Source organism: Furipterus horrens, unplaced genomic scaffold (genome assembly GCF_987537825.1).
Source record: "Furipterus horrens unplaced genomic scaffold, mFurHor1.1.pri manual_scaffold_1, whole genome shotgun sequence".
NCBI lineage: Eukaryota > Metazoa > Chordata > Mammalia > Chiroptera > Furipteridae > Furipterus > Furipterus horrens.
Window position 1 is genome coordinate 192,383,687 of NW_028327171.1, and position 15,566 is coordinate 192,399,252.

A 15,566-nucleotide genomic window follows, 5' to 3' on the forward strand; every position below is an offset into this window, starting at 1 on the left:
GTATTAAGAGATCTAGCCGAGATTATAGTACTAAATAATCCACGTGTTGTAGGCAGAGTTTACCTGTGACAGAACACATCCTAGACTCAGGTGGGTCACTGCAGCAGTACTGCAACTAGAACGGTTTAGTCACACTACGTATTTACTTCCTACGCACAACTGTGTACACAGTGTCTGAAATTTCCCCATACCGCACTATTTACCCATCTATGAAGCTGAGAGACTTTCCTGGTTAAAGTGCTCCTTTATGTATAGTAATCAACTGTCAAACAGCTCGAACTTCAGCCAACTGGGGAAAAAACAAACACAAAAGCCCTATAGATACACCAAACATTCAGGTTGTCTTCTCAAACTTGAGAAGCAGCACATGACACATCTATTCCTTAATATTAATACACAACATGCACACAGGCTGCACGTGGAGACTTATAAAATACCTTCTCTTTAAGAAAGAAGTTTTTTTGGTCCAACCCACATGACAGATAATAGGTCTCATAAGGGACAGGACACACATCCCCTTCCATGCCTCTCCTGCCAAAAATACACAAAATCCATGTTCAGATTAGGAAAGGAATAAATCACTCCCAACTATATATATATACACACATATGTATACATATATACATATACACACACAATGTATAGCTATTTGTGTACACACAGCTGGACACTACCTGAATAACACACCAGAAGGCTCTGAACACCTGAATTCGGGGATGATCAGGTAAGCTGATTGTAGAACTGATTACAGATACCATGAAAATGAAGTCCTATGGTAGCTACCAGTCTCTCGAGAGCTTGGTGTTCTGGTCTCTCTTGGGGGGAGCGGGAGGAGGTCCTCTCCGCAGTGTCGCATAGCCTGATATATGGCTGCCTCCGTAACCAGCTTTCTGTTGGTCAGAAAGCAGTTCAGGGGGTGGCGGGGGCAACGCCATGTCATCCATGGTGGCTGTGGGTTCTGCTCTGGCCATGCGGGAGGAGGACAGCGAGCCGTGCCGAGTGATGGACTTCCGCTGCAGGGTCCTGTTGAGGTCAGCCAGGAACCCAGGCTGGACACTAAGGCTGGACTTGGGAGAGGTGGGCACTTGCGGCACAACTGGGGGCGTGGCGGGCGGCTCCGGGGCCTCCGCTTGCGTGAGGCGGGTGCTGTCGTTCCGTTTGGGTCGTGTGGGCGGAGGGGCCTTCTTCACCGACGTTTTGGACCACTGCTGTGGCTGAGGACTGACAACCGCCACTTTGGGAGCGACGGTTCCCAAGAACGCTGCTGGGATCTCTACGGGAGGCAGCGGAAGCTCCGTTTCGGGCGGAGGGGGCGGGAAGTCCGAGTCCGAGGGAGGAGAAGGAAACTCCACCACGGAGTCCCTGCCACGCCCACTCAGGACCGAGACTTTGGGGGCCGCACCCGTCTGCTGGAGAACTGGAAGGTTCACTCCAGAAAGATTCAGTTTGCCGGGTTTGGGGGGCGCTGCAGGAGGTGCTGGCGTCTCCTTGATTGGAGACCCAGAGGGCTCTGCCGGCGACGCGAACTTGCTGACGAGACTGTCCACGGACGGCCTCTTCGGCTCCGGGGGCTCCGCACAACCGCTGGCCTTGATGCTGGAGTTCCGCTGTGGGGTCGGCGGAGGCTTCTTCGCGCCGGGGCTGCCCGTCTTACTGGTCTTTTTGCCTGGAGACCCACTTTTGTCAGGGGCAGGAGCTGCGGGCGTAGCAGACAGTGGCGGCGGGGCCGGGGCCGCTGGTGGAGGTGGTGGTGGTGGTGGAGGAGGAGGAGGAGGAGGGAACACCAGGCTGCTTTCAGGAGGGGGTGGAGGGAAATCTGGAGACGGGACAGGGATGGAGCTGGGCTGCCACTTGGGTTTGGCTTTCACAGCAGGAGGGGACTGCGGGGCTGCATTTGCGAGGACCGGCTTTGAGGGCTGCGGCTCCCCCGGAGGCGGGGCTGGAGAGGGGGGGAACTGGCTGGCTATCTGCTTCACCACCGAGGGCACCGGCGACAGCGGAGAGGGAGGTAGCTTTACGCTGAAACTCTGATGCTTGGGTAACGTGGGTGGGGGCACTGGGACCGGACCGGGAGGAGCAGCAGGAGAGGGTGGGAGGTGAGGAAAAGCCGGCTGCTTTTTTGCTGGGGGGACTGGAGGAACAGGTGTGGGGGGCACAGCCTGTGTCCCAACGGGGGGCACAGTCTTGGTGCTGGCTGGTGGCATGGTCACAAGAGGTTTGGGAGGAGCCTGGGGAGGGACAGGAGGAGGTGGTGGGGGTGCTGGAGGAGCAGCTTGGATGACATGCTGAACATGATGAATCTTCAGTGGAGGAGGTGGGGGGCTGAACTGTGGAAGGGACTGGGCGCACGGTGCAGGCTTCAGCTGGGCCATAGCTGAGCCAGGGGTGGGGGCTGGAGGTGGAGGAGGGGGTGGGGGCACAACTCCATTGGGGGGCACGGGGATCTGAGGCTTTGCTGGCTGTGAGGTCATGGGCAGAGGCTGCATCACTGAGGGCGGTGGAGGCTTAAATAGGGGTCCTGAATGCTGAGAAGCATTCTGCAGCCTAGTTATCGTGCTGTACTTGACAAACATTGTGGCTGCTGAGCCCCCAGAAGGTGCAGACTGGCTGGGCAGAGGAGGGGGAGGGGGGGGGGCGGAGGAGGGGGAGGTGGGGGAGGAGGGGGAGGTGGGGGCGGTAGAGGAGGCGAAGGCTGGGAGGCAGTGTAGGGGTTGACTAGTTTAGGCTGTGGGGACAAAGGGGGCATCAGTGAAGCGTAGGATCGATTCATAGACTCCATTCTGGCCTAAAAGGAGTATAAAAAGGGGAGGAATGAGAGAAAACAACAAAAACAGTTACAGAGATGAGCTTCGAGTGGGTAAAAGTAAAAAGCAAGGACTCGGACATGCATGGAAGATGCAGGAGTTGGTGATCGTAAAGATGGACAATGTCAGGAAGGCTAACATGTGACTCCCTGGACAGCAAAGGCACAGGGGAAATCCGTTTATTCAACAATATTTTCAAATAGCTAGATGGCTAATAATCTAGGAACAACTAACTGCCTGTTGCGCAAGCCGTCTGAATGGTGGCGGGCTGTCCCAAATGGGATCCCTCCCCGGGAGGCCCTCTGCGCACTGGACGCCACACGGACTCGGCAAGGGGAGGTGTGGTGGCTCGAGTTTACCTTCCAGTCCATGTGTCATCCACATCAAGCAGATGCCATGACTGGTTCTAGGGGTGCTGACGGAGGGCCTCTGAGGAATGAGGGTGGCTTTTTGGTGCTAGTAAGCTGACGTGAGAGTGGGAGTGTTCAGCAGGCATGCAGTCATACAAGAATGAATGAGCTTAACACACACACTCGTGTTCATGTGAGACACTGGCATCCAACATGCAAAGAAGTCCAGCAATGCAGGTCAACAGCGGCATTCTTTACATTTGTTTTACTTGAAAATACATAAAGAAATGCTTAAAGAAATGCTTCATAAACATTATAGCAAAAGATCATAGCACTATCATACAGAAAAAGCCAAAAGAAAATGAGAGGAAACTTTGGGAGTCTAGAGTAAAGAAATGTATCAGGAAAGGGGAGCTAGAGTTTGCCAAAGACCTGCTGACCAGCCCACTGCGCACCTCTTGGTACTGCCCAAATCACCACATCTGGTCACGTATTTCATGGAATTACTCATGCATGAATGTGGTTCAAGTACTTTTGAAAAGAGTAAAGGAAGAGCCCTTGGCTTAATAAATTTGGGTACATCTTTTAGGCTTTTTGAATATCCTATGAGGATCCAAGATAAAACTATTCATTTCCAATTATGAATGACGTCTAATTAGCATGGAGAACTGAGGTTAGTGAACTAGATGGCTCATTACAGGGCTGAATTCTAATGCTCTTAGGGCACTAGAATGTTTCTTTAAAAATTGCACATCAAAGTAAAAGCATTAGTCTGCAAGACTTGGTTACAGGAGTCACCCACGTTAATGTGCTTCCAAAGAACAGCCCCTGACCTTAACTTGACCCTGTCCTGGCTGCTGCAGGGGTGCAGACCTTAGCTGTGCTGGCCTTCTCATGTGGCACCTGAGACTGAGGTAACAGAACAAACACATGGGGATCAAGACTCAAACACACTGTCGCTGCTGCATGGCAGGGTTCACGCTCTTTCTGAAACTGCAATGAGACCACTCTGCTTAATCACAGAGCATCCAAACCTTTCTTTTCCTTGGCCTTTCATTTAAGATGTACATGGATAACACCGTGAAAAATTTAGTACGGTAAAGACTTTTCTTCAGATGTCTGAATTGTGGAAACCCACTTCTCTACTATGTACACTGAGTTATTAGCGCCAGATAAGGGATACCTGCTCCACCCAAATTAAGTGGGGAAAAGGAGAGAACTATTTCTTAAAGTTTCAACCTCTGGTAAGGGAGTTAAGCAAACTATCAGTGTTTTGAGAATTTAGGTCATTAGAACCAATTCTCAAATATTTACTTCCAAGAGACCCCACACTGGGTTACTAACACCTCTTCCACCCTCCTGAGGGCCAAAGTTAACTAGATATGCAAATCAGGGAATAAAGTGACAAAATATCCACTTACACTGATGAATGTACTTGCATAAGTGATTGAGACCAAAAGAAAAACAAATCAAAATGATTATTGAGTAAAGACAGAACAGTCAGGCCAGACGCACCACGGGAGCCTTAGTGATGGTGCAGGCTCTTGCCTGCTCAGAGGGTGGATGCCGCCCGACACACCTTTGCCCACGGAACCCCGGAGGCAGTCTGATGTGGTGTTTTTCAACTGTCTAAAGAACCTCTCCATTTTTCTAAATAGACTTGCAACAATTATACTCATCCTCAGTGTCACTGAACTATGCAAGGCTCAGGGATCCAAAATTTTAAGGGTATTAATTTGAATGTAACTTTCCACATACACCATAATTTGAGAAAATTCATCAATGTGCAGAGAAATGCCAAAAAGCATAAAAGGAGATAAAGGAATGAGTCTGAATAATTTAAATTAATAACGGATAAAGAAATAATTATTAGCAGCTTCTATGGAACAAAATTAGGGCACTGGCACTAAATGGTGTTGCTCCATCCAAATTGATTAAGGAGGAAGGAAGAAAATTGTTATTTCGTAAAAATCTGAGCCACCGAAAAAGTTAAACTGCCAGTGTTTTTTGTTTGTTTGTTTGCTTTTTGAGATCTTAGGTCACTAGAGCACATTCAATATTCATTTCTGAGGAGAAATCAAAGAAAGAATATAGAAACAGAGTTAAGAAAGACTCTTAATAAAGGAACAGAGAGCAATAAGCTGAACCCACAGAAAACCAAAGATTTTTTTCTATCAATTACCTTACTGGACTCTTCCAACTGAGTGCCTCGTTTCCAGGCTTCAGAGAAAATGGAGCTCACAATGCTTTGGGAACGGACGTGTCCTGCTGGCTGGGTGTCAGATACTCCACTATCAGACTGATTAGAGTGATTTGACTGCGACTCTGTTTAAAATAGTTTCAAAAACAGGATTACACAAGTCAGTGTTCTGACAGTATGAATAGGAACGTTTAGATAGATCTTTTACACAAGACTAGGTGTAAAGAGAATAGCAATAAGTTACCTTTACTGATTTCATATAAAGCATAGCCCATATTTTCCACTAGGAAACTTCCCTCACCTTAGGGGCTAATAGGAAATCTGGATCCTTTAAAACAGTTCACCATGAGAGACTGATGATTACAAAAAAAGATTCATATAACATTATTGGTATCCTGATAATCTGTCTTGGAAGAACTCATAGCAAATAAAAAAATTAATGAACCATCATTTAAGGAGTGATTTTTTTTTTCAATTGTATCTTCATTACATTGAGATTCAATCTTTTTATATATCCCTGCTCTAGGACACCTGAGAGAGTTATCACTTACGAATTTAGATATATATATATATATGATGATTATGTCTTTTCCCAGCAATGAACAACACTTAGAATTTGATCCTCAAGTGAGAAGTGTGTTTCCTTGGGATTCAGGAATAGGCACCACAAGGCGGCCACTGCACTGTTAGCCTGGCCTCCTGGAAAGGCATGAGGGCAAGTCTTCAAGGGAACAGGGAATGGCTAAGGATACAGTGTAATTTGAATGACACCCAAAATGAGGGAACTGGGAAGATTGCTTCACTGGACTCCAAGTCAGGTAAGATAATCATGCAGAAGCGCCTAGTTTAATTCCTGACATCTGTGGGAGACTCAAATATTAAAGCTAGTCCTATCCAATCACTCTGTGAGAGGTAGATATTATTAGATTGCCCAAGATACTGTGGCCTCTAGCAACAAAAGAAAACAAAACAAAACAACCTCATATACCTATTTAATTTAGAAATTAGGTATGGCTCTGGTTTTTAAGAATCATGCTGAAGTAACCAGGTATACTAGCAGTCTATTGAGATACCTTCATATTGCTAGTCAACAGTGCTTTGGACATTTCAAACTACCTGGGATGCTGGAAGAACTGGATCCTGATTTAATGCTGGAGCTGGATAAGGAAGTCCAGTCATAAGCAGACTCTGTCCTCTTCAAGGCTTCTTGATAGTTCATGTAGAGCTGCTTCCCATACTAAACAGAGGGCAGTAAAGGACGACATCTGAACTTTACAGGGCATGGCACAGATGGATGAGGTAGGGAAGGGGGATACATTTCTGTTTACTGATTCATAGTTTGTATTAAAATTAATACCCATAATCCTTCAAAAGTTCTTTTAATACCAGTAAATTATAATCTACTCTTATTTTTCATTTTTCACAAAGGCAGCAAGAAGTTAACACTTGATTGTGTTCATTATCAATATAAAGATTCTTTTTTTCAGTTATTCCTCAAGCAACTTTGATTTTATAGCTATAATAAATTTCATTTCCAGTTCTTATTATAAATATTATAAATATTTCTTTATAATATATTTATAAATATCATCTTTAAGATGTCCTTTAAAATATTCTTTTTAAACCCTTTGAGTGCCATGCGTAATTGCTAAAATTCATGTGAGAAATGCCAGGCTATTTTGCTGAGAAATGCAGAGTTTATGAAAAATGTTTATAAAAACATTATTATTCATAATAATTTGCTGAAAATTTCAAGACATATACTAAATACACTCTTATTTTGTAAGCAGTGTTCTTTGATGCAATTTAGCAAAAAATCTATTGCATTAAAATTACTTTATAACAATTAAGAAAAAAAATTATTTCCTTCAATATGGCTTTTGAAGTATAACATATGGCATAATATAAAACCTATTATTATAATTTGAAAAAACAAAGAGCAACATGGATAAGAAGCAAGAAGTATGCCAAATACTGTGTAAATTTTTGAAAAAACATAACGTACAAAAAAATTGAATACAAATGGCATTCACACTAGATATATCAATAGATATCAACAGTGAAAAAGTTTATAAACAAAATGCTAACACTATACTGTGAAGCAACGAAAATGTCCATTAGCAAAAGCTTCCTTATCATGCACACTGCATAGTTTCGACAATTATTGCAAATATAAATGAAATTAAAAGGACCATTTAAAATTAAGTAAAAATTATAACAGGATTAATGTCAGCATTTGAACAAGTGTAAAAGTTTGAAATTTGGATCAACATGAGAAAAAGTTATATCAATATATAACCTGAGGTACAAAAAGAGAACAAAACATAAAATATGAATTATTCCATTGTTATTTACATTTACAGCCATCAAAAAAAGTGTCGTTGAGAGTGACACTGGCACTTTTGGGGAAATTTGTCAGCGTTGCTCACAGCGACAGTGGCATTCAAAGGGTTAAGACTTGTCTTTTTATAGAGCAGTTTTGGGTTCAGAGAAAAATTCAGAGGAAGGTCCAGAGGTTTCCCATATACTACCAGCCTCTAAGCATGCATAGACTCCCTACTACCAACATTCCCCACCAGAATGGTATAGTATTTGTTGTAATCAATGAACCTACATTAACACATCATAATCACTCAAAGTCCATAGTTTATCTCAGGTTCACTCTTGGTGTTATATATTCTATGGATGTGGACAAATGAATAACGACATGTACCCGTCATTATAGAGTATGAATATTTTCACTGCCCTAAAAATCCTGTACTCTGTTTTTTCACCCTTCCTCCTACCTCAAGGCAACTTAATTTTCAAACTCTGCTATGTAAGAATCATATAATATGGGCTCCAAAGTCAAAATAAATCACTTTGCTATTACACAAACTTTTACCAGCAGTATTATTCCATAAATACCACTGGTTCAAAGTTTATGCATACCACCAAAGAAAAAGACATTTTAAATATAAGGCCTTGAAAAAACTAGACATTGGCAAAGTCATGAACACAAAACCACCAGAATAACTGTCATGATAATCAAAACCTTATCATTAAATACCTCATTATTCTGCCATCAAAACCAAAGAAAACCTACCTTGGCAATGCGAATACCATTGACCCACTGGTGCAGGGTCCTCACATCATCACAACACAGGTACTTGATGTACTGAGATTTCTTCTGGATCTGTGGGTGCTGCAAGATTAAAGATGAAGTCCAGTTAAGCCCACTGGAGAACTAAAAAAAAAAAACTCTACCAAAGCTTAAACATATCCTGACAAGTTACAGGCCATCAGAATAATGGCCCAGTAATTTATACTTCTCATATGGCCACAGGCCAAATAAAATGGCCCATAAATATATTTACAAAATAAATAGAAGAAAATAGGTTGAATTTTAGTCAAGATATCCAAGCTAAAAATTACCTTCACATATGGAAAATTCCCAAATACCCCTTCTACATTTCAAAGAAACAGGGGTAACTAAGGTAGAATTATTAATCTATAAAACTATGAAACAAGAAAATAACGTTTGATTTCACTTTGAAACCACAGAAAGGGGTTCAGAAGACTCCAACCAAGAGTCTTTGGGAAAGCTTTCAGTGCTTCTCCAGAGGTGAACAACTGGGTGGGGTGGACCAAGCACAGAGCGTAGCACCTGGGGCACGGTGGGGCGCTCGCACCCTTGCAGTGGTGCTCACTGTGGACTGAGCTCTGCTCTGCAGGCTCCTCTACCCCTACGCAGCACAGGCCTTCCAGGGAATGAGCAGCTTTTCAACTGCCTCATCAGATTTAGTTTTCACAACCCAATGTGCTTTTCAGTTAAGGATTGGATGGAAGATGATTGGCTTGACCTTGAATACAAAATGCAAGTGCTAGAACAGATTTAAGGTATTTTTTAAATCCTTACCCAAGGATATGTTTATTGATTTTAGAGAGGGAGGGAGGTAGGATGGGGAAAGCAGGGAGAGAGGGGAGAAGGGGAAAGAGAGAGAAACATTGATTGGCTGCCTCCCATACATGCCCTGACCAGGGATTGGACCTGCATCCTAGGTATGTGCCCTGACCAGAAATCAAACCCGCAACCTCTTGGCGTATGGGAAGATGCTCCAACCAACTGAACGACCCAAACAGGGCCGGACTTAAGGTATTTCAACTCCACTGGGCCACAAGCACTAGGTCCCTGGAAAGAAAAACCCTAAATTACACTTGTTTTTGGATGTAATAATTGTTAATTACTACTTCTCTTTTTAGTTCTAAATTTTTTTTTAATGGCTATACAGTAGTCCCTCTCTATATCGTGGTTTGCTTATCGTGGCCTCACTGTATCGCGGGATTTTTAAAAATATTATATTTAATTATTTATAGTGGATTTTTCGCTATATCACAGATTTTGCGGCACTGTATACATATGTTGTTAAAGTTACGTAGGTTTAAGAGTGTAGAATATGTTTAGGAGCATAAGTAGTGTTTATAAAAGTGTGGAAAAGGTTAATAAGAGAGTGGGAAAGGTTAATAAGGGCCCCCTCCCCCCTTAGTTCATGTCCGTGAGTTGTGCATGTTATGTTCTTTGGCTTCTCCCAATCCTGTACTGTTCTTAACACCCTCATCTATTTTGTACCGACCAATTATGCTTCTTAATCCCTGTACCTTCTCCCCTCTTCTCCCCCTTTCCCCTTACAGCTGATAACCCTCAAAATGATCCCTGTATCTATGATTCTGTTCCTGTTCTGGTTGTTTGCTTAGTTTGCTTTTGTTTTTGTTTTTTCAATTCAGTTAATAGTTGTGACTTTGTTATTTTAATGTTCATAGTTTTGATCTTCTTTTCCTTAAATAAGTCCCTTTAACATTTCATGTAATAATGGCTTGGTTATAATGACCTTTAGTTTTACCTTGTCTGGGAAGCACTTTATCTGCCCTTTCATTCTAAATGACAGCTTTGCTGGATAGAGTAATCTTGGTTGTAAGTCTTTGCTATTCATCACTTTGAAAACTTCTTGTCAATCCCCTCTTGCCTGCAAAGTTTCTTTTAAGAAATCAGCCAAAAGTCTTATGGGAACTCTTTTGAAGGTAACTCTCTCCTTATCTCTTGCTGCTTTTAAGATTCTCTCTTCGTCAGTAACCACTGGCATTTTAATTATGATGCGTCTTGGTGTGGTCCTCTTTGGGTCCAACTTGCTTGAGACTCTTTATGCTTCCTGGACTTATAATGTCTATTTCTTTTGCCATATTAGGGAAGTTTTCTTTTATTATTTTTTCAAATGAGTTTTCAATTTCTTTCTCTTCCTCTTCTCCTGGCATCCCTATGATTCAAATATGGGTACTTTTAAAGTTGCCCCAGAGATTCCTAAGCCTCTCCTCATTTTTGCATTCTTGTTTCTTCTGTTCTGGGTGAATGTTTATTTCTTCCTTTTCTTCCAAATTGTTGATTTAAATCCTGGTTTCATTCCCTTCACTGTTGGTTCCTTGTATATTTTTTATTTCACTTTGTGTAACCTTCATTTCTTTACTTTTTTGCCGTACTCCATCATTTCTCTGAGCATCCTGATCACCAGTGTTTTGAACTCTGCATATGATAGGCTGGCTATCTCCGTTTCCTTTAGCTCTTTTTCTGGGGTTTTGTTCTGTTCTTTCATTTGGGCTCTATGTCTTATTCTCCTCAATTTGGCAGGCTCCTTGTATTTGCTTCTGTGTATTAGGTAGACCGCTTTTACTCCCTGTCTTAGTAGTATGGCCTATGTAGAAAAGGTACCTGTAAATTGTGTGGGGCAGAGCCTTAGGTAATTGCCAGGACAGGGCCACCTGCTTCACCAGTTTGTGGCTCTGTTTGTGGTAGAGGGCTCAGAGAGGGAACAAAGCCACTGCCTGTCTTCTGGCGATTTGCCAGACCCTTGCCTTATTTCCAGATACTTCAGTCACTTCCTATATGTGATTGGTGCCCTTCCAGTTGTTGTCCTGGGGTTTTTGTAAGTTCTAAGACCATGTGGGCCCTTTAAGCAATGAAAATCCTACAGTTTTTTCCACCGCCCCAACCCCCACTGGTTTTACAGCCAGAGGTAAACAGGGTTTATCTTCCTGGTGCTAGAACCCCAGGCTGTGCAGTCTGGCCTAGGGCTGCACTCACTCCCTCCCAGGATATCCCTCCAGATTGTTATCCACCACAAGTGAATGTTGGACCATCTGTTCTACCACCACCACTTGTCTGAGTCACACCGCCTCTCCGCCCTGATCCTGCAACTCTGCCCCTCCTACCCATCTGGATGAATGTGGCTTCTTTAAATCCTTGGTTGTCCGGCTTCCATGCAGCTTGATTTTCTGATGGTTCTGGTTGTTATTTGTTTTAGAGATCTGGTTGTAATTCTTTCCATTGCTGTGTGAGGAGGTGAAGCGTGTCTACCTATGCCTTCATCTTGACCAGAAGTCTCCTGAAATCTTCCAAATTTGCTGCTTCTCTTTTCCCCAAATAATATTGCACCACTTTTAAAATCACACATGAGCTAAGAGTAAGTATGAAGGAGACACTGTTTGCTAAAAATCAGAAGCTTTGCATTATATTCTTAAACACCACAAAGAGAATATATAATAAAACTGTCCCCCAAAACAAATGAATAACTATACAGAAAGGTCATTACTTCATTTCTAAAATGATGTTGATTTGGAAAGTTTACATTCTTTAATAAAAGGTAAAAATTTTGAGAATGAAAGTATCAGGTTGGTGCAAAAGTAATGTCTAATTTTTTTAAAAGAAAGTTTTAGATAGTATTTATTAAATTTGTGCCTCTTCTTATAATTTTTTTATGTCACAGTGACTAATTTATACCTTATTTTTTCAGATTATTGAAGTATTGTTCATAATCATCCGCAATATTTGCACCCATGGTCGTCCCATCTAAAGACCACATTAGAAATATTTTACTCTATGAGTTTCATAAAGGTGCCAATGCAAGTACAGCAGCAAAGTCTATTCAGAGCGCTTATGGGGATGATACAGTGACTGAAAGTTGCAGGAGGTGGTTTTCCCATTTCTGAAGTGGGGATTTCAGTTTGAAAAACGAGCCAAAAGAGGATCGTCCAAAAAAACTTGATTCTGAAGTGTTGGAAGCTATTGTCGCAGAAAACCCCACCATTACCTCTAGGGAACTTGCAGAACAATTTAATGTAGCCCATACAACTGTGCTACGCCAATTGAAAAGGATCGGAAAGGTTTCAGTAGTTGGAAAATGGGTCGCACACGAACTGTCTCCAGAGAATCTGCAACAGCGTGTTGCTTGTTGTGAATCATTGCTTTCATGACACCTTCAGGCACCATTTTTAGGTAGGCTTGTTACAGGTGATGAGAAGTGGATCCTTTACCATAAGATTAAACGCCGCCGATCGTGGATCAGTCAAGGAGGAAGAAGAGTTCAACAACTAAGAGGAGGACTTCATCCAAAGAAGATCATGTTGAGTATATGGTGGGACATGGAAGGAATTGTCCATTATGAACTGTTAGACAGCAATCAAACAATTATTGCTAATCTTTACTGTGAACAACTTCATCGTTTGAAAGCAACTTTGAACCAAAAGTGACCCTCCTTCGTCAACAGAAAGGGTGTCATCTTCCATCACGATAATGCTTGTCCTCACACAGCTCAACTCACTAAAAATTTCTTGAAAGAGCTTGATTGGGAAATATTGCTTCATCCTCCATATTCTCCTGACCTTGCTCCTTCTGATTATCACTTGTTTCGGGGACTACAGAACCATTTTGATGGTCTTAGGTTGACATCAAAAGAAGAGGTTGAAAATGAGTTGGATTCATATTTTGCTTCAAAACCTAAAGAATTTTACAAGTGTGGCATTTATAAGCTAGTTGAAAGATGGAATGAGGTTCTAGAAAGCAAAGGAGGTTATGTTAATGAATATTTTCATAATCATGAGCTTTTTCCTTTTTAAAATAGACCTCAAAATCGGATATTATTTTTGCACCAACCTTATATTTAAGAATATGAAATTCTGGATTACTGTTGTGCTATTAGATGATTTTTCTCTGTTTATGTCAAAAATTAGATCAAGGCTGATAATTTCTAAAACTCTATAAAAGTGATGCTCTAAAATCACAGTCCAAGTGCTAAAGGAAAACCACTGAATGTATACCTATCATTTATTACTTTGGAAACACATACAGGCTTAAAAATTAGTTCCCTTAACATGCAAAAAGTTAAAAAATAAAAATATGTAACATTCCACCCACCTAATACTTTTGATCCCTCTAAACCTAAGAAAAAAAAAAACCCTTAGAAGAAAAATATTCTTAACCTAAGAATTTTATGTAAGCTGCAAAAGGGATTAAAATAATACTGCAAGAAGTAATGAGTGTTGGTTGATGATGTGGAAAAAAGGAAACCCTTATATACTGTTGGTGAGATTGTATATTGGTACAGCCATTATGGAAAACAGTATGGAGGTTCCTCAAAAAATTAGGTATAGAATTATCATATGATCCAGCAATCACCCTCCTGGGTATCTATTCAAAGACCATAAAAACACTAATTTGAAAAGATTTATGCACCCCCTATGTTCATTGTAGCATTTTTTAAAATAGCCAAAATATGGAAACAACCTAAGTGTTCATCGACAGATGAATGGATTTTCTAGGTCACCCCATGATGCCTAGAACTGCAGTGGCCATCTGTGACAGTGAAGTGAGCCAGCCTGGGAATAAGCTGATATGCAGAAGACGGAACAGGTAAAGATGGGTCCTGAGCCATTAAAATAATCAACCCTTACTGTCCTCATGTTATGAGATCCCCAAATAACTTTCATTTATATGGGCTGTGTTTACTGACATTTACCTTCTAAGAAATTAAAACTTAGAAAAAATTAAAATACAAGAATATACAAATAACACATTCCACTACCCAAGAGAGCAAAGATATCATCACATATCATGTAACTTCTCTGAAAACTCCATTATACATTTGTGAGAGAATGAGAGTGTAAAAGCCAAATAACACCTTAGCATTATCAGAAGAGTGATTTTGACATCATGGACCCCTGACAGGTCCTCAGGGACTCCCAGGGGATGTTGAACCTCATTCTGAAAACTGCTTAATTAAGCTGCTTTCTACTGACTTATAAAAAATTATTTGTTGTTGTAACCTAAATGATAAGGTGGTATTCTCTAAGAAAGGATTACCTAATAAAGGGTTATCATTATAATACACCTAATTTTATCAAAGCAATAAAAATTCTATCCCAAAACCCTAAACAAATACCACTATCCCAAAACCAACTGATAATTCTCAGAAAAACAATTTCAAACAATGACATAAACAAGTAGGCCTAAGTAGCTACCAAGGGGTTACTAGGATAGAGCCAATGAGAAAGACTTAATCATCTCCATAATTATCCTGGTTTTTGAATGTTGTTTTTTGTTTTTTTAAGATTTTATTTATTTACTTTTAGAGAGGGAACAGGAGGGAGAAAGAGAGGGCGAGAAAAGTCGATGTGTGATTGGTTGCCTCTTGCACGCCCAAACTGGGGACCTGGCCCACAACCCAGGCATGTGCCCTGCCTGGGAATCGAACCAGCAACCTTTTAGTTTGCAGGCTGGTGCTCAATCCACTTAGCCACACCAGCCAGGACTAGAAGTTATTTTTATCAGTGTCCAATCACTAAAAATGTCAGTTCTCAAAGTACAGGTGTAACTGGTGTGAGAAGCTCACAAATTTGGGTCAAGAAGGGAAAAAAAACAAAACAAAACCTAAACACAGCTCAGACATGCATGAGTTATCAGGGCAGTACTTGGGGGTAGGGAAACAAAAATTATTTCTGGACCAGATGAGAGCCAGTCCACTTTGACCTTGGGCACAGTGCCCTCTGATGGTTCTGCTGAGTGAGAGTACAGGAGAAAAACCAAACCACTAAAAATTTCTATGTCTCACATTTGGCTCTGATTTAAGATTTCCTAAAATAAGCCTGTTATTAAATGAAAGTCTCAAATTTATAATCTAATCTCATATATTATGACTCAAAGCTTACAATCTAGTATCCATTTCTTAGCAGCATCAATCTAATAAAGGCTACTTAGGTAAGGGACAGTTGTGGGATGCACACTATTCTTTTCATTATGCTTCACGATTCCTTTAAAAATCTATAGAAAAAAAGCAAAAACAGTATACTCAATCAAGATCCAAACTATTCTAAAGTATCCAGAAATTGTTCTATGACTAATATCAATTA

At 41.4% G+C, this 15,566-nt stretch overlaps 1 protein-coding gene across 1 annotated transcript in view; it reads right to left on the reverse strand.

The window, feature by feature from the left end:
* Positions 1–451: 451 nt before the first annotated feature.
* Positions 452–15,566, reverse strand: part of RAPH1 (Ras association (RalGDS/AF-6) and pleckstrin homology domains 1) — an 85,694-nt gene continuing 70,579 nt past the window's right edge. The window contains 5 exon segments of the mRNA XM_090282845.1: positions 452–2,633; positions 2,636–2,785; positions 5,337–5,479; positions 6,471–6,591; positions 8,440–8,538. Of these exon segments, the coding sequence (XP_090138971.1) occupies positions 780–2,633; positions 2,636–2,785; positions 5,337–5,479; positions 6,471–6,591; positions 8,440–8,538 (2,367 nt within the window). The 3' untranslated portion in view covers positions 452–779.